Raw genomic sequence first — 24468 nt, 5'->3', positions numbered from 1 at the left:
GATAGATAGATGGATGACGTAGCCCTCTGTGTTTATGTGGTGGTGCATGTAGTAGGGTGAAAATTTCCCAAAATGTTCTAACGTCCTGATTGACCAGTTGAGTACAGAATTCAAAACAAAATCATGCCCATAGTTCGCAATATTAAACGCACAAAATGCCAGCCAACTTTTGGTAGCCCCATAAACAATCTTTCCCAGGATATCCTGTCTTCCTCTTGGGTCTTCAAGCTTCTCAACGGCTTCTTCATGATTTCTGTGATTGTTCCCATCCGTCTTGTTCACAGTTGTCGTCTAATGTGAACATAGACCAGATAGATATCGGCCGTAGCTGCCAATTTCAAAGATTTCACCACCAATTTCAGGGATTGTTGCCAACCAGGAATGATAAAAAGTGGTTTCTTCTTTTCCAGTTTTCTGCTGAATCTTCTTATGTATTTCGTGGTGGCATCAATAGTAGAGTCGGACGGCCGATCAGTTGTTGGTCGCTTCACATCTCATGTCTACCTCCCTTCATAATTACATTTTTCAGTAATTTAAGTCTAATTATAGTACGTGAGAGATAAGATAAAGCCGCAGTCTGATCATTAAGTTCAGATACTTAAAGGGGTTGTCCAGGATTAGAAGAACAGGGCTGCTTTTTCCAGGCTATACCTGTCCATAGGTTGTCTCTGGTTTTTCTCCATTGAAGTGAATGGAACTGAGCTGTAATACCACACAAAACCTGTGAACAGGTGTGGCGCTGTTTTTAGAAGAAAGCATGTTTTTCTAATTCTGGACAACCCCTTTAAAATGGTGGAATATTCACTTACTTAATTTTTTTTACAGTACAATGTCTTCTCAACAGGCTTCATAGTCGTCATCAGTCTTGAACTATATACTCTATCCCTGAAGGTGTTTGAAAGGAACTATATCAGATTAGAAATGGCGCCACTCTTATCCATGGTCAAACTCTGGTATTGCAACTCAGCCTCCTTAAAAAGCCTGAGCAGTTTCCTTTTTTTTCAATCATCCTTTAGCCAAATTCAGACGACCTTAGTATACGTCCGTGTGACGGCCGTTAAAACAACATCCGTCACACGGACGCATGTATTTCAATGGGGCCGTTCACATGGCTGTTGTTTCAACAGAGCGTGTGAAGGGTCCGTTGAAAATTAGAACATGTCCTATTGCCTTCCGTTTTCACAGATCCCTCGATAGGCTCAAGTCTATGGGGATACGTGAAAACGGGACTCGCACAGGTGCAACTCGGACGTGAAAAACGGGTGTTTTTCACGTCCGAGTTTACACTAGTTTGTGTGAATCTGGCCTAAGACACAGAAGGAGGGCGACAATATCATTTAAAGGGACACTAAACCTAACGTCTATCCTATCTCCTATGCAATTGATATAGTGTTTCTGAATAGTCCTGCAATTTGGAGATATTCTCCTCTAGAAACAATGCTTCTAATGGAGAATATCTTAATAATACGGCTTCCCATGGAACATGACCAATCTCTGTATGCCTCCATATGAAATCGGGCCCCTAGAAATCGGAGGTTCTATAGAGCCATAATACAGTAGTGTGCATGAGTCCTTAAAGGGACCTCAGTGAAGAGACTAATAAGCCTAATTTGTGAAATATTAGTGAATACATGTCTTTCTAATGACCATTCACATGTCTACTGTGCAAGTCCACGCCTTAGAACATTGCTCAGGTATTAGCCAATCTATCTGTGGACAAAACTGTTTCTGCCTGTTGAGCCTCATCAGCACAGAGCAGACATCTATGTTATCTATGTGAAGTGCCGTACATTCAGCTGGGGGAACTCGGCAGTAAACTAGGGAGACTTATGGCAATGCTACCTATTTACTAATATCTCCCTGATGTCTTCCTATTGCTGGAGTGGTACTACAAGTCTCAGCATCCTATCATAGAAGCAGTTCATACTTAGACTGGCACTTCCACCATGATTTAAAGGGGTTTTCAAAATGTAAATATGCCTTAAATTAGATAGATATTTTGGGTATCATCACAGTAGCCCTTTGGGGACCCCAACTATGAGAACAGGGGTCCTCTCATATCAATTCTGCAAGCCAAGACGCCCTGCACAGCCTATGAGAGGTGGTGAAATATCAGAGGGTGTCGGGGACCCTCATTCTCCCAATAGATGGGGGTCCTGCTCATTCATATTTATTGTGGCTCTCCAGATGCTGTGAGACTACAATTCCCAGCATGTAGTTGTAGTTTTACAACAGTTGTAAATCACTGCTATAGTGCATGCTGGGTATTGTAGTTCACATTTTCTCCTTACAATGTTAAATATGCTTCACATATACTTTTTACATTTTAATAAGGGCTTCTTGTCCAGCGCAGGGTGGATTTAGACTATTACTGTGTTTAGTATTTGGTATTGACTATAAGTAATGTGGAAGAAATATATTCAGTGTATTATATAATCGTATAACTTTGTCTCTTCTAGATTCAGTCTCTGAAACTCCTGTCCAGCTCTTCCCTCCTGCGGCTCTATCCTATATCCCACCCAGGCATCAAGTAGACGAGGTGAGACCCTTGCAAACTGCATCCCCTTATATCTGATACCTATAGGTGTCCATATGTCCCCCACTGAACAGCGTTTTCAAAAATGTCATCTACATCGATCCAACGTTCTGCACTGATTAATTTTTGATTTTATCTTCATAGTGCTCTTAGCTCTTTTTTCCGATACAGAGCTCCAAATCCCCTGCTTTGACATAGAGCTAAATGATCAAGTTCTGTCTACTTGCAGCCACCACTAGGGGGAGCTTAAAAGTTTACTGCATACAGTTCATACATTGAAGTCAATAATAAAACCGTATACAGTAAACTCCTAAGCCAGAATTTAACCCTTGACCCAAGCCAGCCAAAAGACAAACTCATCTCTGCTACATCTGACAAATCCACATTGTAATGACCTTGTTTATTTTCCTATAGAAGTCTTATTGCCTTGTAATGCTTTTCTATATTGCTGTAACCTTTCTGTCATCCCTCTCAAAACCTCCCGTCATATTCACGAAGGGTGTGTGCGGAATGGCAGCGTGTGTTTACAGATAACACAACTCCTTGCGCAGTCATTCACCTCCTTTAGTCAAAAGCCAGACCCAGCTGCCTGACTTCTGCAGGCACCAGCAGTATTTGAGTCATAAAGGGATAATTCTCCTCAGTAAAGAAGTCCCTGTTTTGTTTGTACAAGATGTAGTAGAGCTGAGTTTGTCACCAGGAACAAATCAAGCGATGATGCGTTATCGGTGATTTTACATAGGACTGCAGGTTAACCTACTGAGTAACCTTCACCCAGAGTTATCACTGAGCACAGAAGAAACAGTTCAAAGTGAAAATAAAAATGATCTGGCTTGAACTAACATTGATTTCCAGAATGAATTGGCTGTGGCATTCACTTTGGTGCTAAAACGAAAATACGGGAAAATATTGGTGGAGATCTGAGCTCACAGATGACTTTTGAGTGGGTTTCTCCTTTAAATCTCAAATCCAGCTCTGCTATATCTGGACTATTTTGTGTTGTTGAGTAAGGGCTTATTCAGACGAACGTGATATACGTCCGTGCTACGCGCGTGATTTTCATGTTAATGAATGGGGCCGTTCAGACTGTCAGTGAATTTCACGCAGCATACGTCCGCTGCGTGAAACTCATGACATGTCCTATATTTGGCCGTGTTTCGCGCTGCACGCACCCATTGAAGTCAATGGGTGCGTGCAAATCGCGCTCGGCACACGGAAGCGCTTCCGTGTGCCGCGCGTGATGCGCGTTACAGTAGTCGAATGAATGAAAACAGAAAAGCACCACGTGCTTTTCGGTTTACAAACATAAAAACAGAGTGTCATCATGATGCCGGCTGCGCGAAAATCACGCAGCCGCGCACCATACGGTGATGACACACGGAGCTTTTGAGGACCTTTTGCGTGCGCAAAACACCGCGTTTTTTTGCGAGCGCAAAACGCACACACTCGTGTGAATCCGGCCTAACTCTAACACAATAGGGTCTCAAAGGAAAACATGACTTATTGGTCACTAGTTGGACAACCCTGGTGCCAATATTCTACAGTACGCATGCCCCCTGGCCAGAAAAATATGCCAAGGTCAGGAAAAAACGCGAAAATTAACTTCTAACCTGTATGAAATTATTGGTGTCAAATTAATGGAAAGTCCAACTCCAATATTGACCATCTATACCGGTGCCATTGTGTAATTTTATAATGGACTGATCAAATACTTTATACATTGTACTGCAGTGGAATTGGGTTTGGATGTGTATAACACTGTTCATCCTGATCATCCTGGTGCATGCATAGAATAGCAGAATTACTACATAGGCAGAAAAGTAGGCACATATAGAAAACTATATCTGCTATATCTGGACTAATTGATCTTAGACAGAAATGCCCTAAACGAATGGAATATGACTTTTTAATAATGTCTATGCCCGTTTACCCATGTCACCATTGTCATGCTAGGCCTATATAATACTTAAAGGGGCTGTCAAGTTTAGAAAACCCATATTAAAATAGCCTAATAGGGTATTATGAGTTCATAGAGAACAGATACCAAGAGCGTCTCTCTGGAGGACCCAACATGTCTGTGCATTACATGCACAGTCCATTGATTTCAATAGGCTCTGTGTAATACTTAATTTCGCCTGTGGTGGCACTGTAAAGGAAATGAACATTTGCTGTCATGCTCTCTTGCAGATTACAGCTGATCGTTGGGGGTCCCAGCAGACTCTGTGATCAGGGATTGTAAAAAGTGGACAATTCCTTGAATAGTATTTTTCTGCAGAGTTGTAGTGACTGATTCTGCTACCGACCTCAAACCCACCCGCTTATCACACATTTTAGTTCGGCTCACACAGATTGATTTTCAGGTTTAGCCAGAATATCTGTGCACACTCACCCCATCCCCCTCATTTTTCCAACACCACTTTGAATCTCGCTACCAATGTCTCCTGAATCTGCAGGGACAGACTTGTCATCCCATCATCTCCCTATACTGATCCTCAAGGTTTTATGGGTAAGATATGCAGCGACAAGGTGGAGGGGGGAGGAGTGGAATGCTGCGCTGAGTGCGGCGTGTGCCATAATGACTTTATATAGACAAGTCATGTTTATCCGTACACAATTGATGGGACTGTTTATACTAGTTATATATATATTGTCTATATACAGATATAAAAGCTTTGTGTATAGTATATGTACAGTAAACAGTCCCTGAACTGTTCCGTATCATTTATATCTTCCTGTAAATTAGTTTATCTGCCCTCCTATTTATCGTAAAAAAAAACTAACTCAATGCAAATTTAGACGTAGATTTATGTTTGCACCGTTGAAATCATTCCATTACGTTCACCTTCCGTCCTATGGAAAGCTACAGATAATACGTCCTGATAGTGCCAAACAACAAACTCAGCTCTACTACATTTTGCTCTATACCAGATTTGTTCTATTACATCTGTTACTGGATGCAGCAACATGTTTTCTGCCATGTAAAAGGCATCATAATATGAGAGTCTAACATGAGACAAGGGTCTATAACGTTCTTCGTCTTCGTCCTCGCTCTATCAGACTCGTGTTTTTCCATCAGCAATTCCATATTTTCTTAACAGCCATTGTAGAACTTAATTATTAGGTTTTCTCTTGCTTCTTCTTTTGGGGCCCATTGAGGTCATTTTGCGGGCCGATCCTCTACTTTGGCAAAATGGTGACTTCGAGTATACATAGATGATCAGTATTCTGCACTTCGCCACTACCCCAGTTTCGAGACATCTTTGACTAGTATAGTCCTTTATGATATAGAATGTTCCAACTTTTTCATTTCCCCTTTCCATCAGACCTACGTGGAATTGCAGGAGTTGGTCATGGACCATACCAACGAACTGCACTGGGTAGAGGCAGCCCGTTGGTTGAAGAATGAAGAAGACTTTCAGGATGATCTAAAGCAGTGGGGGAAACCTCATCTGTCCTACCTCACCGTCAATAGCCTACTCGAGCTGCGTCAGTCCTTGAAAACTGGTGAGAGCTTATCAACTATGGAAGAACTTTCAATTACAATGAATCCTAGTCTTTCCTAACCATTACTATATCTGTAGGAACCGTGATTCTTGACCTTGCCGAAAAGACTCTGCCTGGAATTTCTAGTCAAGTCACTGACCAGTTGATTTATGAAGGACGTGTTAGACCAGAGAGCAGAGAAGAGGTCCTGAGGGCTCTTCTACTACATCACAGGTAACATTGGACCCAGTTCCTACCATGATTCCTCCATGTATCAAGAAGTATCTCAAAATATTGGCCAGGAGGAAAAGATAATGGTTCTGAATGAATGGATAACCAATCTTTGTTGTGTGTAGATCAAACTCATGACTCAAATTGTGACTACCTGACTGCCAAGAGCAACTCAAAGTGCCACCAGACAGCATGACCTCTAGAAAGTGCTCCACATATGTCCTTATGTATAGTGATGAATTACATAGTTTTCATAATGAATTAACTTCAGTATAGAAATAAAGCCCCAAAGAGTGCACAAGTGATAATAAGGGTCTTCATTTCTACAGTCACCCTGATGCAGATGGATCTAAGGAAGATCCCGAGAGTGGACAACCTCTTATACAACAAATAGAGATGAAAGCTGTTTCTGAGAAGGTAAGAAGCAGTCAGATAGGACTACAAAGGCAAGAAAATATCTGGTTTACACTGAGTGTCATGCAGTTATTAATTTTCTGGTGTTTCCTTGCATAGTCTTCCCCCATGGGTGGCATGGGGCAGAACATGCAGCTTTTATGGGGCCCTTGGACAGAGGGGGCTCATCCCTGGTTATTGGCTACTGGGTATCAAGAACTTTTCACTTCTCCAGAGGAATTGCATTGTTAGCAAACAAGGAGTAGGGAATGGGCCCAAGAGTCATAGAAAGAGTATTGAAAAAGGAAAAAAACACTGGGGCCTTATGTCCTGGGTGGCAAAACCCAGCACCACAAAGGGGTCCCATTTTGATCTTTGCTATGGAGCCCTCGCTATTGTCTGCTACCACTGACCCCACCCCATGAGTATTTCATCACTTTGACATTTTCTACGTTGTCTTTTTACACCACCAGAGTTTTATATGAATAATTACACTTCAACTCATGCTCATTGTTTATAGTATGAATTAAATTAATTTTTTCTATGCACCCTCAAAACCAACAGGAACCCCTCAAAGAAAACTTGACAGAGCGAGTACCAGAAAATGCAGAAGCCTCTGTGGTTCTCGTGGGTATGTACCATTGCCTAGCTGTATTCCTCTATCCGTACATCTCAAATATTGCTTCTTGAGTCTAATTTTCTTTAAATTATCTTGATTTCTATATGGATAGATAGATAGATAGATAGATAGATAGATAGATAGATAGATAGATAGATAGATAGATAGATAGATAGATATGAGATAGTTAGATAGGGAGAGGGATAGATTTAAGAGAGATCTAGAGAGAGATAAATTAGATCGATGGACTAGCTATAGATAGATAGATAGATAGATAGATAGATAGATAGATAGATAGATAGATAGATTGTTTTGAAATAGATAGATTGTTTTGAAATAGATAGATAGATAGGGAGAGGGATAGATTTAAGAGAGAGATAGAGATAAATGAGATCGATGGACTAGATATAGATAGATTGTTTTGAAATAGATAGATAGATAGATAGATGATAGATAGATAGATAGATAGATAGATATTGGGTGGATGAATAGATATATATATAAATAAATAGATGGACAGATAGATATAGGTATGTAAGATATAAGGGACTTATAGGTATGTCTGAGTTTTATTTCTCATATTGTATGGTAATTGTCTGTTTTTTTTCTCTTTTTCACCACCTCTCACGTTTACTTTACCAATCCTTCTCCAAGGTTCCTGTCATTCCTACTCATCCGATCATATTCTGTGGACCCTTCCAACATGCCATGTTTGTCATCCCATCTTCTCTCTCACCATGTCACAACTCTCTAGGTAGCGCTAATTTCTTGGATACCCCCACACTCTGTTTTGTACGCCTGAAAGAAGCCGTACTCCTTGAGTCAGTCCTTGAGGTTTCTCTGCCCATCAGGTTCCTCTTCATTATCCTTGGACCTAAAGATACCTACAAGAGCTACCATGAAGTTGGAAGGGCAGTGTCCAGTATGATGGCTGAAAGAGTGAGTAATATTAAAAATGAGACCCATAACTTGAGGTTGTCTCTATAAATTAGCACTGAAGATCCATGGAACTTTTACTTTTTACCAATCACAGGTAGACCATAGAATGTATTGTCCTAAGAGTGATCATTGATTTATTCTTTATTGCTGGTCTTTCTTTTCTAATTGTGGTTCCTCAGGTTTTCCGAACTGACATGTACTTGGCTGGTGGAAGTCAGGACATCTTACAATCCCTGGATGAGTTCTTGGACTGTTGTATAGTCCTGCCCCCCAGTGATACCACCAATGAGCAGTTACTTAAGGACCTGCTACCAGTCCAACAGAACCTGCTGAGGAAGAGATATGAAGTAGTCAAGGTGGTGCCTGGTGGTCACACAGGTAAGGGCCACATGCTGCAGATATGACATTACTACTATATATGATTTTCTGTCGGGCCGCTCTAAAGAGGAGGAAACCAGGAAGAAAGAGTCTTTGCTTTCTTTTTCTTATTTATTTTTGGGTTTAGTGTCCTTTTAGCCAGAAGTTCTGTTTTGACGATCCAATGGTGAAGTTTTTAGTTGTCTTTTATTGAACTATCATGGTATGTATTCCATAGATAAAAAACCAAAAGCAGAACCACCTGAAGATCCTCTGAAAAGAACCCGCAGACCATTTGGGGGCCTTGTGTGTGACGTCAAAAGACGTTACCCAAAGTATCTCAGCGACATCCGAGATGCTCTTAACCCTCAGTGCCTGGCCGCTGTTATCTTCATCTACTTTGCTGCCCTCTCTCCTGCTATAACATTTGGTGGTCTGATGGGTGAGTATCTACCAACACCAGGAGCTGGTGATCTTATCCGTGACATCTTTATAAAGTGCATATTATGGATTAAAGGGGTTCTCCGCTTTGGACAATCCGCCTTGGTCAATAGGATTATCGCTAAGTGTCCCTTTGCTGGGACCCCAGTGATCAGCTGTAATCTGTGAGAAAACCTGGCCGTAAGTGTTCAATTTCCCTGCAGCACTGCCACTGGGGAAACAAAGTATTACACAGTGCCCAATTAAATCAAAGGGTTGACTGTGTAATGCAAGGACAGGACAGGTCCTCCAGAGTGAGAGTCACTCTTTGTAGCCACTCTTCACTCAGGCCAAGAGATCAGGATCTTGAACAGAGGATTCCCGCCCTGTCTATTACCTCAGAAACCCCTAATAGAGTATATGAAATTGGGTTTTATAAACCAGACAATACCTTTAACAGTATATAGATCATTAAAAAGGTTGTTCACGTTGGATAACCTTTATTAGATAGTAAGGTCCACTGATGATGAGCCAATCACAGTTGTCCTGCTGTTGTAGACTTAAGAAATTTGGCTGCAAGTGTTCAAATTCCCTGCAGTGCCACCGCAGGAGAAATAAAACATTACACATTGCCTATGGTATTCCATGGGCTGTCTGTGTAATGCACAGACATCCTGGGTCTTCCATAGTGAGAGGTGATCTTTGTAGCTGCTTTCCATTCCTAACAGGACATATGGACCGGGGTTGTCTACGGCAGACAACCCCATTAACATCAAGTGATTTCTACTTCCTCTATTATGTCAATGAGCAGTATAGGCTTTTGTGTAGACTGATGATGGTTTCTTGGACAGAAACTAAATTCTAACATGATTTATGTGCCACTATACCTGTATTTTAGCTTCGAAGACCAAGGGCTGGATGGGGGTCCCAGAACTGATGGTCTCCACAGCCATACAAGGAATTGTCTTCTGTCTCCTGGGTGCTCAACCTCTGCTCATTCTTGGATTTTCTGGTCCTCTCCTGGTATTTGAAGATGCTTTTTTTAATGTAGGTTGTCTTTCCCATCCTTGCCACCTTCCAAACACACTTTTACAGGCTACTTGTAGGTTTACAGCTATACCATCTTGTCTTTCAGTTCTGTGAAACCAGTGGCATTGAATACATCGTGGCACGTGTGTGGATTGGTTTCTGGTTGATTTTCATTGTCATCATTGTGGTGGCCTGTGAGGGCAGCTTCCTGGTCCGCTTCATATCCCGATTTACACAGGAGATCTTCGCTTTTCTTATCTCGCTCATTTTTATCTATGAGACATTTGCCAATTTGGCCAAGGTAAGCATGACGGGTGACGGAAAGTCAAGCAAATCAAAATAAATTTATATCAATTTTCAGACCCATGGAAATAATTTCCATAGGTCTGAAATTATTTATTGCTACCATAGAGATGAATTGACCACCAAATCCTAGTTGGATTGGTAAAATTGTCTAATGTAAGTCATTAAACTCATCTTCTTTGGTCTTCCTCAATTCTTTTCTGTTTTATTAAGTGGCAACTCAAGATTTGTGAAAAGGGATGGGGCTTAGGCTGTTCTATCTTTTGCTGGGAGGCAGCTTGCTGCAGCACAAGGTTTATCCACTTTGCAAGGCAGACCAAGCTATAATAAGGGTGCCCATACACATTACAGGAGAGTCGGCCCAGCCTGCTAGATTTGGATGATCCGGCCAACTATCGCATGTGTATGTGTGTCCTGACTCTACCGTGTTGGCAGATGTTGGAGGTAGGGTCTGCCATGTTGGATTTCAAAATGCCTGATACTTTGTTCCAAGGAGGAGATAAGCAGCTGCCAGAGGTGTATGGCGGCTGTTCATTCTCCTCTCCCCATTTGAGGGGAGTAATAGCTGTCGGTTGAAACCTATTGTAAGTGTCTGGGCACCTTAAAGGGGTTTTCTCATAATCAATATTTATCACGAGTAGGTGATAAATATGTGATCGATGGGGATCCGACCGCTGGGACCCCCACCGATCCCAAGAACGGGCTTACCTGACCATCCCTGTGCGCCCCTTATGAATGGATTCTCAACCCCTGCTCTATTCATTTTTATGGAGCTATCTCCGGCAGCCTCATAGAAATGAATGGAGCATTGGCCGAGCATGCCCAGCACCTCTCCAATCATATGGGGACGACCAGGTAAGCCCATTCTTGGGAATGGTGGGGGTCCCAATGTTTGAACCCCCACCAATCACATATTTATCACTCACCATGTGGATAGCTAATATTGATTGAGGGAAAACCCCCTTAAGCTCCTACCCTCAGTCAAGCCGAACTCTGGCAACCAGGAGGTGAAGGACCCTTGAAATCAATGGGCTATCCGTGTAATGCATGGATGTGCCGGGTCCTCCAGAGCGAGAGTTGTTCTTTGTAACTGGCTAATATATGAGGGCCTTGAATGGGAAACCCCCCCCCCCCCCCCTCTATTAGGTTAATTGAAAGTAAGTTTTCCAAACCAGATAAGCCCTAGTATATATTGTATATATTGCATTGATAATTTTAATTACATTTTCTTCCCAGATTTTCATGGCACATCCTCTCCAATCTCATTACAATGGAACAGTTGAGAATAATATAGAACCACCCAAACCAAACACAGCTCTACTGTCACTGGTGCTGATGTCAGGAGCTTTCTTCATTGCCTACTTCCTGCGCCAATTTAAGAACAGCAGTTTCTTTCCTGGAAAGGTAAAGTGGTCATTGTCCTGTAGAATTATACAATACTCTAAATGCTGCTATGTACTATTTTGTGAAAAGCAGCTTAGGGGCAAGCATAGAAGGAGCCCCATAGATAATAACCAAAATGGGCCCACCCTTAGGAGCTGAGGCAAACCAACCATTCTTATACAGGATAGCATGGCATAACTTCATCTTTTACGCCTTTGTATGATAGAAGGGTAGCAAGTCGTAGCTAGGCTTTCCTTAATCTTGGACAAAGATTCAGTTCACTGCCTCATCCCTCTATCCAACTACCCTGTTCAATGCATAATGGCTTGTTGATGCCCCCCTTACATTCAGCACATGGGGCACATGTAACGCCAGTCCCACCCCCGCCTAACCAATTTTAACAATGAAGTAGTCTATTAGTGGTTGAACCATAACTATAATTTGGAAAAATACTAAAATGAGCCATCGGTGGATACTGATTGGGCCAGTTGGCATTCAATGGCTAATATGATGGCAAGATGGAAGTCATTGTACCACATTCTACCCCTAACCTTCAATATTTGCTTTACAGCTCCGTCGTATCATTGGAGATTTTGGTGTACCCATAGCAATCCTCCTTATGGTGACAGCCGACTTCTTTATCAAGGATACATACACAAAGGTCTGCAAATCCTTTAGAATATAACAGATTATATATAATATAACATTTTCATAACCACTAATTCTATATATTCAATGAATTTCCAGAAACTTGACCTTCCCAAAGGTATTAGCGTCTCCCTTCCTGCAAACCGTACTTGGTTCATCTCACCCATGGGACTACATCCAGAAATCGAGCCTTTCCCTATCTGGATGATGTTCGCTTCCGTGGTCCCGGCTTTGCTGGTCTTCATCCTGATCTTTATGGAATCCCAGATTACCACGTAAGCATCCAGCAGTCCAGACTGTAAACAATATCATGTTCTGCATAGTCGGCGACAAGTATATGGCTGAGACAACCCCTTGTTCATTTTCATTATATAAAAGGGAAATGTAGCGCTAAAAATGGCAAAGCAATAATTAAAGGGGTTGTACAGGGTTTTCCCAGAAACAGTGCCACTCTTGTCCATGGTATGTGTCTGGTATTGCAACTCAACCCCATTCACTTAACCCTTTCATGACCGCAGGTATGTAAATCTACGTCGTGAAAGGGTATTTAAACATGGCGCCCGCTCACAGGCAAAGCGGGTACCATAGCCACCGGGTCTCTGTTGTGTTGCACAGCGGGGACCCAGTGTCAATGTCAGTTGTGACCACCGGCATCTGAGGGGTTTTTACGGCCCCTTTCACTTCGTGGCTGGTGTATTCCTCGAGCAGCTAGGAGCCTTGCGAACGCTCCGAGCCCTGCTAGGGAAAGATTGGTGCTTGTGGCAGGTCTCAATAACAATGCACTAATTTTGCCATAGACTACAATATGGTGATATTGCAGTCTATGGCATAAGTGATCTAATGATCACAGGTAGGGCTAAATAACAGTTAAAAAAAATGTAAAAAAAAGTTTTTTAAAAAATTAAATATAAAAATTAATATCACCCCCCTCCCTAGATCACATATAAAAATAAATAAACAAAAATAAACATAAACACATTAGGTATCCCTGCGTCCGAAAAAGCCCAAACTATAAAAATATTAAAAAAATGTATCCAATACGGTGAACGCCATAGCAGAAAAAAAAGGTCAAAATGGCTGAATTACAGTTTTTTTGGCCACTTCCAACTTCCACAAAAATTTTTATAAAAAGTGATTTGAAATGCCAGACATTCCCCCAAATGTCAAACCCCTTCCCTCGTTATGTTGCAGATTTTCACTTTTGTTTTTTCCTCCTCGTCTTTCAAAAGCTATAATTTTATTATTTTTCCATATATAGCCATATGAGGGCTTGGTTTTTGCGGGACAAGTTGTAGTTTTTTTATGGCACCATATATTGTACCGAAAATTTACTGGGAAGCTAAAAAAAATTATTTGTTGGGTGAAATGGGCAAAAAACAGCGATTATACCAATTTTTGGGGGGTTTTGTTTTTACGGTGTCCATCAGGCGGTAAAAACGACATATTCACCTTATTCTACAGGTTGATCCGATTACCAAATTGATATGTTTTGTTTTATGTTTTATCACTTTAAAAAAAACAAAACTATTTGCTAAATTAAAAAAAATCTTTTGTGTCGCCGTGTTCCGAGAGCCAGAACTTTTTCATTTTTCCATCAAGTTAGCCATGTGAGGGCTTAAATTTTGCGGGGTGAGCTGTAGTTTTCACCTTTTTGATCACTTTTTACGGACGCGGTGATACCAGTTATGTTAACTTTTATTTATTTTTAACATTGATTTAGGGAAAAATGTGAAAAGGGTTTTTTTTTTCAACTTTTAATACTTTCTTTTTTTTGGAACATAAAAAAACTTTATTTAACTGTTTTTTACTTTTTTTTATTAGTTCCCCTAGGGAACTTGAAGCAGCGATCATTGGATCACTTACATGATATACTGCAATACTAATGTATTGCAGTATGGCGTGATTCTGAAAGTCTTCCATGAAGCCCTGCCGGAGAGAGAGCTTCAAAGGAGCACAACAATGGTGGACCTGGGGGCCTTTGTTAGGCCCCCAGGCTGCCATAACAACCGTTGTCACCAGTCGATCGTGCCGCGGGGCGCGATGGCTTGTTTGAGGGAGCGCCCCCTGATTCTAAAACTTTAAATGCCGCGGTCACAATTGACTGCAGCATTTAAGGTGTTAAACTGGCGGAATCAAAGTGAACTTTGATTCCGCCCATTGCAGTGCGGTGTCGGTTGTGTAACCCGTTGTGTATGGATTGCGCTCAGCCCGTGAGCTCACTCCATACTTCCAATTAATCCTGATCACTTATCACGTACAGTTATGTGATAATGCGCTAGGGGGTTAATAAAAACAACATCTTTCCACGTACAAAAAGACGCAGCTCTGTACACAGAAATATAAAACAACAAAAACTTTATAAATCACCGTGATCGTACTGACCGGCATAATAAAGCCTCATATGGCTGTGTCAATTAAAAAATAAAAAAGTTATGACCTTTTGAAGGTGGTGAGAAAGAAACTAAAGCATAAAAATTAAAATTAGTCTGGCCCTGAAGGGGTTTTTAAAAGGAGCTGAGTTGCCATAAGGCACAGCCCATAAAGTGGTGCTGTTTTGGATGCCAGTGCGAGCACCCTGCCCGTAGATAAGATATTCCGTTTTCCATATATAATACATGTGTTTAGATGCTGAATTCACTTGTCTTTTAGGCTCATCGTCAGTAAACCAGAAAGAAAAGCTGTGAAAGGTTCTGGATTCCACTTGGACCTCCTGTTGATTGTGGGCATGGGGGGCCTATGTGCCCTCTTTGGAATGCCCTGGCTCAGTGCCACCACAGTCCGTACAGTCAGCCATGCTAATGCTCTTACTGTCATGTCCAAGGGAGGAAAACCCCAAATAGAGCGCGTTATTGAACAACGAATCAGTGGTCTGTTGGTGTCTGTTCTTGTGGGTACGTATGAATCTGTTTATATACTATCGGTGCTGAAGTGGCACAAGGGGGCATCACATGGTCAAACAATACTTTTCTGTATTGGTTGCTAAGATATTAATCAGATTGGTGTTAAAAGAAATTTAGGTGGACAACCCATGCGATATTAACGTCAAAGAGGTTGTCTTAATAAGACAACTACTTTCCAACCTGCTCGAGACCGCTTCCTCTATTAGCCCGAGCGGAGACCCCTAATAATGAGCGGCTTCGGACCTGGGCCATCCATGTATTACATGGTCACCCATCAGTATCTTAGCCGGACCTGTAGTGATCAGCTTATTCCTGGACGGCCTTCATATGAAAAAAATTGGGTTGTCTTCATGTGAACTGAAAAGTATTTTTGTGTTCTTAATACCTCAATAAGTAGTATTGGTCATTGTTTTACTCAGTGCCCTCTAGAAAGGGTTTTTCAGGGTTGGATTTGAGTCTTTACAGCCAGCCAGAAAACCTTGAACTTGCTAAAAGTGTCCAAAGCAAGTGGAGGCATAGCTAGGTAGGGATTGGCGGGGTATGTGCCCAGGTGGTGCCAACAAGCCTCTTTGTCTTTGCCAGGGTATTTAGATACAGGGATAAGGCAGCGATTTGAATTTTCGACCCCAAGTGGAAGAAAGCCAAGCCAAGATCTTTCTCGCCATTATCCTGCACCTTCATTTCCCAGCATCATTCTGAACCTGATTCACGAGCTCCAGATTGTTAAATTCTGATTGGTCGTTATGGGAAGCAAAGGCGTTTTAGTCTATCGTATAAATATATGCAATCCCGTGTATATCCTTTACTTACAATCTTTTTGTACCATCCTGATTTTTCATAAATCACATCCTGCCCATAGCTACAAAGCGTGACCTCCTGTCCTAACATTTCATCGCCTCTGACAACAAACAAGATGAGCCGACATTGACCCTGGGGGTATTCAGATATAGAGGAAATGTAGCGGCAGGGAGGGGGGAGGATGTAAAAAAATGGGTCAGACATTGAAATGAAGGACACATGGAGTATGAGGGGCATAGAGGAGGAAGGCTATAGACACACATATATACTATGGTGAAGGAAAGTCTCACAGTCATATAGTGTAATGTAACGGAACAAATAAATTATGTATAAAACAATCTAGGGCAGAAAGATGGGATCGGCTCCTTAACATCATTTATAAAAATGTTGTGGCATTTTGACACTCAAATTTAAAAAATAATCCTAAAATCTTGCAGTTTTCACACTGGCCACAATAGACTGACACTTCCTGTTCTGTAAAGCTCACTTGCCCGTAACAAGTGTCGATCGACGATACAGCAAGTCGATCAGCACTCGTTTATCACATTTATATGTTGTAATTATTGTGAGTTCTTTTGTTCCCCACGTACACTTTACATTATTGTCAGCAGCACAACCCCTTTTTATATGAGAGAATGTGTTGCCAAAAAAGGATGATTTTTTTTCATGTCATCATAAAAGATGCGATCGGCAGGATTACAATGACAGGTAACACCTCTATATATAGACAACACAGGATCCACTATTGACAATAGGTGATGGACACAGCTCTCCTCCTCCCCCTCCCTGGCACAATAAACTCTTCCATAGTACTCAATGGCTCCCCCTCCTGTTCACAGGTTCCTATGTAACATGTGGCTGCTGTAAAGCATAACTCTAAATGCTGTTAAAAGCAGCTCAGGTAAGATGGCTGACCAAATAGTCCTGTACAGAAAATGTAATAAACATTTTTTACAATCAGAATATAAAAACAGACTAGAAAAAAAGGATACGTATCAGTTTCTGGTTTTAATTAGTGAAAAAAACTCCATAGGTGATACATTTGCTTTAAGGAATTCAATGTATATCAATCATGATCACCAAGAGAGTGATAGTGGTGGGTCGAGGATCACAGACCTTTGAAATAGTTTCTTAAAGGAGTTGTCCAGGATTAGAAAAACATGGCCGCTTTTTTCCAGAAACCTCACACCTATCCATGGGTTATGTCTGGTATTGCCGCACAGCTCCATTGAAGTAAATAAAGCTGTGCTGCAATACCACACATACCCTATGGATATGTGTGGCGCTGTTTTTGGAAGAAGGCGGCCATGTTTTTCTAATCCTGGACAACCCTTTTAATTCTTATGACTATTTGTATACTACATTGTGAAAGCAGCTTTATTTACTATGAACAAGTCATACATTAATCTAATATTTGATGATTGTGTAAGTGCCTTTTCTATGCAGATATATATTTATTTTTATAGGTGTCTCCATATTAATGGAGCCAGTTCTGTCCCTCATTCCGCTGGCTGTTTTGTTTGGTATTTTCCTGTACATGGGTGTGACATCACTGAATGGAATACAGTTATATGACCGGATCCTACTCACCTTGAAGCCACCAAAATATCATCCTACAGAACCCTACGTAACACGGGTGAGTGATGCCAGGAGAACGATATTGATGATCGGGTATTATGTTAGATCTGAATAGTGGATGGTTCCTTTTCTAAAGGCATGTAGAATATGGCAGGGGCAAGTGAATGAAGACTATGAGAAAAATTAAAAACAATAGTTGTCCTCTTTTTACAATCCCTTTTTGATAGAAGAGTCCACCAACAATAAGCTGATCAAAGGGCTTCCCGCTGCTGGGACCTGCAGTGATCAGTTGTAATCTGCGGGGCATCACAACAAGTGATAATTTCCCCTGCAGCACCACCACAGGGGAAATTAAGAATTACAAGGAGGAAACTGCAATCAGTGCAGTATTGCAGAGCCCTAGGTCATGGTATTGAGTGCGGAAATGATATACTTTATCTTCTTTGCAGGTTAAGACTTGGCGTATGCATGTATTCACCTTGTTGCAGGTCATCTGCCTGGTCGCGCTGTTGGTTGTGATGTTCTCTTCTGCCAAGCTGGCCCTCCCATTTGTCCTCATCCTCACTGTGCCATTCCGCAGATTCCTTTTGCCTTGCATCTTCACAAACCTGGAGTTAAAATGTGTAAGTATTCTAGGAAGACTCCAAAAACTTTAAGCATAGGAGGCAGTGGGGAAGATTTACTCAGCAAGTGAAATGTTTTACAAATTGCGCCCAAAAATTGGATTGCGACAAATTTATCATGCATCTTGGGCCCATTAAAGTTTTGAAAATTTTTGAGAAAAGGGCAGCGCTAAGAGTCGTATAATAAGCAAACTGTATTAAAAACATGCGCTATTTCCTGACGCAACTTATTACTGTTTTTAGGGCACATTCAGTTGAGCGTGTATCTCGTCCGTGTGATGGCCGTTAAAACAATGTGGCTGTTCTCACAGCCGTTGTTTCAACGGAGCGTGTGAACGGTCCGTGAAAAAGTAGGACATGTCCTATTTTCCTGCGTGCCACGCATCCCTCCATAGACTCTAGTCTATGGGGGATCCGTGACAATGCGTCCAGCACGGGTACACCACGGATGTGAAAAACTGCAGTGAATGTAGCCTTATACTTTTACTTATGACAATTATATGGCTTGTATTCGCCGTATGCTTCCTCCTGTACATGATAGTACAATATGGATAACTCGTCACCTGACCATTGTAGCCGGATATGGTGACATGACAAAGGACGACACATCATAGCAGTGGGCGACAATTTGCTCTCCAGATCACATGACATGGCCCCAGAATGAATAACAGGATAGCGTTCCTTAGTGGGGTCTCCATCTGGTTTAGGGTTCCCTGGGAAAACTTTAGAAAACACTAATCTTGGCTAATGGTGAGAAAAGTGAACTGGTCCACCTCGTTGGAGCACAACTATTTTATATATGTGCGTTGAGAAGGTAGAACATTTCTAGTTATTAAACATCTCATGTAGCATGACCATGGATCCTAGGGTGTGCACACTATAGATGTAGCCCATGTGGCTGCTATGGGGCCCCTGGAGAGAGAACGGGGCCCAGAGAAGGTTGGTTGATCCCTTATTTGAATGGGTGGTTACAGGTCCAACAATGTTGGCAAACAAGTTCCTGGGAGGCAAACAAAACCAAGTCCTCCTGTCTCGGGTGGTTTAGTGGGTGGTGGTGTAAACCAGCACCAGTAGTGGGTGATCAAATATGTCCTAGCCATCACTTTCCCATTGCCCGTGTTAATGCTCCTACAATCTTTTCAGCTGGATGCAGATGATGCTTCTGTCAATCTGGAAGAAGAAGGTCAAGATGTCTACAATGAAACTCAGATGCCCATCTAACCAAGCCCATCATTCAAAGCATGGGAAAACCTACGTAATGCTACCATCACATACAGCATATTTTAGGAAAAAGACCATTTGTAGAACCCATGGTATCATGTAATACAACCTCAAGCGGATCTCCTTCCATGGCTATGCAACTTACTTTCCAACCATGTTTGGTTTTTTTTAAATTTGTTTTCTGTGCTAATGCACTATTTTTCTAATGCGAATAAGAAAAACAAAAAGGACAAAAAAAAGTCTGTCATTTTAGAATTTTACACATTTTTCAGTTTTTTACCCACTTTCCTATAAAGAATGCTTTATTAACTTACAGGGGTGTGTTTGAAATTAGGAAAACATGGCTGCTTTCTTCCAAAAACAGCGCCATTCTTGTCCAGAGGCTGTTTCTGGTATTGCAGGTCAAGTGAATCGGGCTTATGTGCAATACCAGGCACAATTCATAGACAAGAGTGGCGCTGTTTCTAAAAACAACCCCTTTTGATAGTCCTACCTTTTCACTCAGATCCTTTTTCCGCTTTTTTTAATTTAAAGGAACTCTCTGAACAAACCTGATAATGTGATATGTCTACTACAGGGCCTGAGAGGGTGGAGCATGTCACGGAGTCAACAAAACAAAGAGAGAATCCCTGTGTCAGGCCCCGCCCCCTCAAACCCTGCACTAGGCATAATGCAATGTATTTGTTTTGCATGGAGTGCGCTTTGCTTTTAAAAATAAATAAAATAAAAATAATTTGTAAATATGCATAAAAAAATAATATATTTGGATATAATGAATAATATATTCAACACAAGAACAAACCCTGTTGAATTATGAACTAAATATTTTAAAATAACAGTATTTTAGAGCTGATTGCAAAGAAATAGGACATTTTTATTTGGATGTGAGGACGTAAGGAATGTGTTTGAATAGATTGAAATAATTCATTTTTGTATTTTGTTCATTTGTTTTTCATAAAAGAAAGGTTTTTAGTGACAATTTGATGCTTTTGCAGAACTGGATATTATAATATCTGACAAATTATTTTATACAAATAATAAAATATAAAACTAAAATGTCTGTTCTCTTTCCTAAACAAAAAATTATTTGGTAATTTACAGTAATCATTCTGGGCTGGCAAAATGGACAATTTCCTATGGGGGCACCCTTGAGTATGGGACCCCCAGGAGCAAACTAAATTGGCCATTGATCCCTTTACTGCCTAAGACCACTAGGGAATTTACAATTAGCCCTTTTACTACTGTAGACCACCAGGGATTTTAAAATGACAAGAATACAGGGTTTACTTTGCTTGTTACCGAGGGCCCCATTTTCTATAAAGCTGGGCCCATAAGGCATATGGGCTGCTCTGCTTGACAGATGGCGGCAGAGCACACGACAGGGGTCATAATGTTAAGTGAGATCAATACAGTATCAGGAAGCTTCATACAGCAGGCAGGAAAATGCTACTCATAAAGCTTCCTGCCAACAGAGGGCCCATAAGCGCTGTGTGATGAGGGTAGGTATATAAAGGAAGGGGGCTCTTCTGTGAGTATTAGGGGAAAGGGTTTTTTTTAAGGGAGAACGATGGAAATGCCTTACTGTGACTGCTTGGGAAAAAGGGAAATTGCTGTCAATGTAGGGACATGAAGATAGATGCTGGGATTAGTGTTTGACGGACAATACATTGACAGCTATACTGCTGTGACTACTGGAAGTGAGAAGGGGACACTGCTGTGACTACTGGAAATGAGAAGGGGAACTGCTGTGACTACTGGAAATGAGAAGGGTAACACTGCTTTGACTACTGGAAATGAGAAGGGGAACACTGCTGTTACTACTGGAAATGAGAAGGGGAACACTGCTTTGACTACTGGAAATGAGAAGGGGAACACTGCTGTGACTACTGGAAATGAGAAGGGGAACACTGCTATGACTACTGGAAATGAGAAGGGGAACACTGCTATGACTACTGGAAATGAGAAGGGGAACACTGCTGTGACTACTGGAGGTAAGAAGGGGAACTCTGCTGTGACTACTGGAAGTAAGAAGGGGAACTCTGCTGTGACTACTGGAAGTGAGAAGGGGAACACTGCTGTGACTACTGGAAATGAGAAGGGGAACACTGCTGCGACTACTGGAAATGAGAAGGGGAACACTGCTGTGACTACTGGAAATGAGAAGGGGAACACTGCTGTGACTACTGGAAGTAAGAAGGGTAACACTGCTGTGATTACTGGAAATGAGAAGGGGAACACTGCTGTGACTACTGGAAATGAGAAGTGGACACTGCTGTGACTACTGGAAGTGAGAAGGGGAACACTGCTGTGACTACTGGAAATGAGAAGGGGAACACTGCTGAGACTACTGGAAGTAAGAAGGGTAACACTGCTGTGATTACTGGAAATGAGAAGGGGAACACTGCTTTGACTACTGGAAATGAGAAGGGGAACACTGTTGTGACTACTGGAAATGAGAAGGGGAACACTGCTGTGACTACTGGAAGTAAGAAGGGTAACACTGCTGTGATTACTGGAAATGAGAAGGGGAACACTGCTTTGATTACTGGAAATGAGAAGGGGAACACTGCTTTGACTACTGGAAATGAGAAGGGGAACACTGCTGTGACTACTGGAAATGAGAAGTGGACACTGCTGTGACTACTGGAAGTGAGAAGGGGAACACTGCTGTGACTACTGGAAATGAGAAGGGGAACACTGCTGAGACTACTGGAAGTAAGAAGGGTAACACTGCTGTGATTACTGGAAATGAGAAGGGGAACACTGCTTTGACTACTGGAAATGAGAAGGGGAACGCTGCTGTGACTACTGGAAATGAGAAGGGGAACACTGCTGTGACTACTGGAAGTAAGAAGGGTAACACTACTGTGATTACTGCAAATGAGAAGGGGAACACTGCTCTGATTACTGGAAATGAGAAGGGGAACACTGCTTTGACTACTGGAAATAAGAAGGGGAACACTGCTTTTACTACTGGAAATGAGAAGGAGAACATTGCTGTGACTACTGGAAATGAGAAGGGTAACACTTCTTTGACTACTGGAAATGAGAAGGGGAACACTGCTGTGACTACTGGAAATGAGAAGGGGAACACTGCTGTGACTACTGGAAATGAGAAGGGGAACACTGCTGTGACTACTGGAAATGAGAAGGGGAACACTGCTGTGACTACTGGAAGTGAGAAGGGGAACACTGCTGTGACTACTGGAAGTGAGAAGGGGAACACTGCTGTGACTACTGGAAGTAAGAAGGGGAACTCTGCTGTGACTACTGGAAGTGAGAAGGGGAACACTGCTGTGACTACTGGAAGTGAGAAGGGGAACACTGCTGTGACTACTGGAAGTAAGAAGGGGAACTCTGCTGTGACTACTGGAAGTGAGAAGGGGAACACTGCTGTGACTACTGGAAATGAGAAGGGGAACACTGCTGTGACTACTGGAAATGAGAAGGGGAACACTGCTGTGACTACTAGAAGTGAGAAGGGGAACACTGCTGTGACTACTGGAAGTGAGAGGGGGAACACTGCTGTGACTACTGGAAGTTAGAAGGGGAACTCTGCTGTGACTACTGGATGTGAGAAGGGGAACACTGCTTTGACTACTGGAAATGAGAAGGGGAACACTGCTGTGACTACTGGAAATGAGAAGGGGAACACTGCTGTGACTACTGGAAATGAGTAGGGGAACACTGCTGTGACTACTGAAGTGAGAAGTGGGACACTGCTGTGACTACTGGAAGAAAGAAGGGGAACACTCCTGAGATTACTGAAAGTAAGAAGGGGAACTCTGCTGCGACTACTGGAAGTAAAAAGGGGAACACTGCCGTAACTACTGGGGGGAACAGTGTACCAAAAGCACAAATAGAATGCCACGAGAAAACAGGAATATATATTCAAGTGTAAAGGGATAAGTGGATGGTACAGCTTGCTGTTGCAGTGCCACTGACTGTGGGACACTCTGAGGATACCTAGGGCACTGGCTACAGTGAAACAATTGAACGTGGTGATCTGTGGCTTCAGGAGACCCAGGGCATGTGCCCCTGGTGATAGCAATGATACTGTACACGGAATTGCCAAGCTCTCCATAGGTTCTTCTCCATACCGAACAATGCAACAGCTTGGCACTAAATACACTCTGTTCACATTATGTTTTGCTGTTTTGTAGGACGCCTGAGGGGCATAGCAGGGTATTTCTTGTCTGTGCTACACTTTTTGTTTCAGTATTCCTATAGATTTTTTTCAATTCTATGACTATTTGTTTTATGTATTGGAATACTGTGTACGGCCTCCAGATGGCGCTGCACAAGCACAGTAAGGGTATGTTCACACGATGAGAGGCATTTACGTGTGAAAAGACAGACTGTTAACAGCTGCCTCGTTTCACACGTAAATGCTCCTCCTCGTAATTTACGAGGCGTCTGAGACGCTTGTCGTGGAAATCCATCGCTCAAAATATATTAGACTGAAATTTATACGAGTCCCAACAGACTCTCAAGGCCAGACTCCATTAGTCAGAATCCTAATTAGGATATTTCACCGATATATATCGAGAGACGAGAAGAAAACACACAGACGCTGCTGATAATGTTCAAAATTCTCATCTGAAGGATTTATTACCAAACTCAAACTGTTAAACTGAAATTCAGAAGGGGTGTAGGCTTGTGGTAAACCAATCAGAGACAATGTAACAATATTTGTTATTCAGTAAAAAGCATACAATAAAATACATCATTATAATTCTTCACACATTATGTTTACAGGTTTCTTATCTCTCTTTTGGACAGAATGTCCTCGTGGAGATGGGGGGAGACCTTCCCTCACGCATACTTGCCATCCCCCCATCTCACTCCCATCTCACTCCCTGTCCATCTTCGCATGGGAACCAAGGTCAAAGATAAAACATACGAAATCAACATTACTTGTATTAAAGGAACAATGACTTTTCTATTCACTACAATAAAACCAAGATGGGAACTCCAGACAAGATGGCTGCTGCACGAAACTAAATC

The 24468-nt window shown here is 41.9% G+C and overlaps 1 protein-coding gene across 1 annotated transcript in view; it reads left to right on the top strand.

Moving 5' to 3' along the window:
- LOC142665481 (band 3 anion transport protein-like) overlaps positions 1 to 20459 on the top strand; it is a 35099-nt gene extending 14640 nt beyond the window's left edge. The window contains exons 4-20 of the mRNA XM_075845184.1: positions 2460 to 2539; positions 5860 to 6040; positions 6118 to 6253; positions 6580 to 6667; positions 7208 to 7274; positions 8017 to 8201; positions 8381 to 8579; positions 8797 to 9000; positions 9877 to 10025; positions 10114 to 10308; positions 11547 to 11714; positions 12265 to 12354; positions 12441 to 12616; positions 14991 to 15232; positions 17506 to 17675; positions 18067 to 18240; positions 19384 to 20459. Of these exons, the coding sequence (XP_075701299.1) occupies positions 2460 to 2539; positions 5860 to 6040; positions 6118 to 6253; positions 6580 to 6667; positions 7208 to 7274; positions 8017 to 8201; positions 8381 to 8579; positions 8797 to 9000; positions 9877 to 10025; positions 10114 to 10308; positions 11547 to 11714; positions 12265 to 12354; positions 12441 to 12616; positions 14991 to 15232; positions 17506 to 17675; positions 18067 to 18240; positions 19384 to 19461 (2582 nt within the window). The 3' untranslated portion in view covers positions 19462 to 20459. The remainder of the gene's footprint in view (positions 1 to 2459; positions 2540 to 5859; positions 6041 to 6117; positions 6254 to 6579; positions 6668 to 7207; positions 7275 to 8016; positions 8202 to 8380; positions 8580 to 8796; positions 9001 to 9876; positions 10026 to 10113; positions 10309 to 11546; positions 11715 to 12264; positions 12355 to 12440; positions 12617 to 14990; positions 15233 to 17505; positions 17676 to 18066; positions 18241 to 19383) is intronic.
- The last annotated feature ends 4009 nt before the right edge of the window (positions 20460 to 24468 follow it).

The sequence above is a fragment of the Rhinoderma darwinii genome, chromosome 13 (assembly GCF_050947455.1).
Source record: "Rhinoderma darwinii isolate aRhiDar2 chromosome 13, aRhiDar2.hap1, whole genome shotgun sequence".
Taxonomy (NCBI): Eukaryota; Metazoa; Chordata; class Amphibia; order Anura; family Rhinodermatidae; genus Rhinoderma; species Rhinoderma darwinii.
The sequence above is the reverse complement of the archived record's forward strand: the minus strand, read 5'-3'. Positions and strand labels throughout refer to the sequence as shown.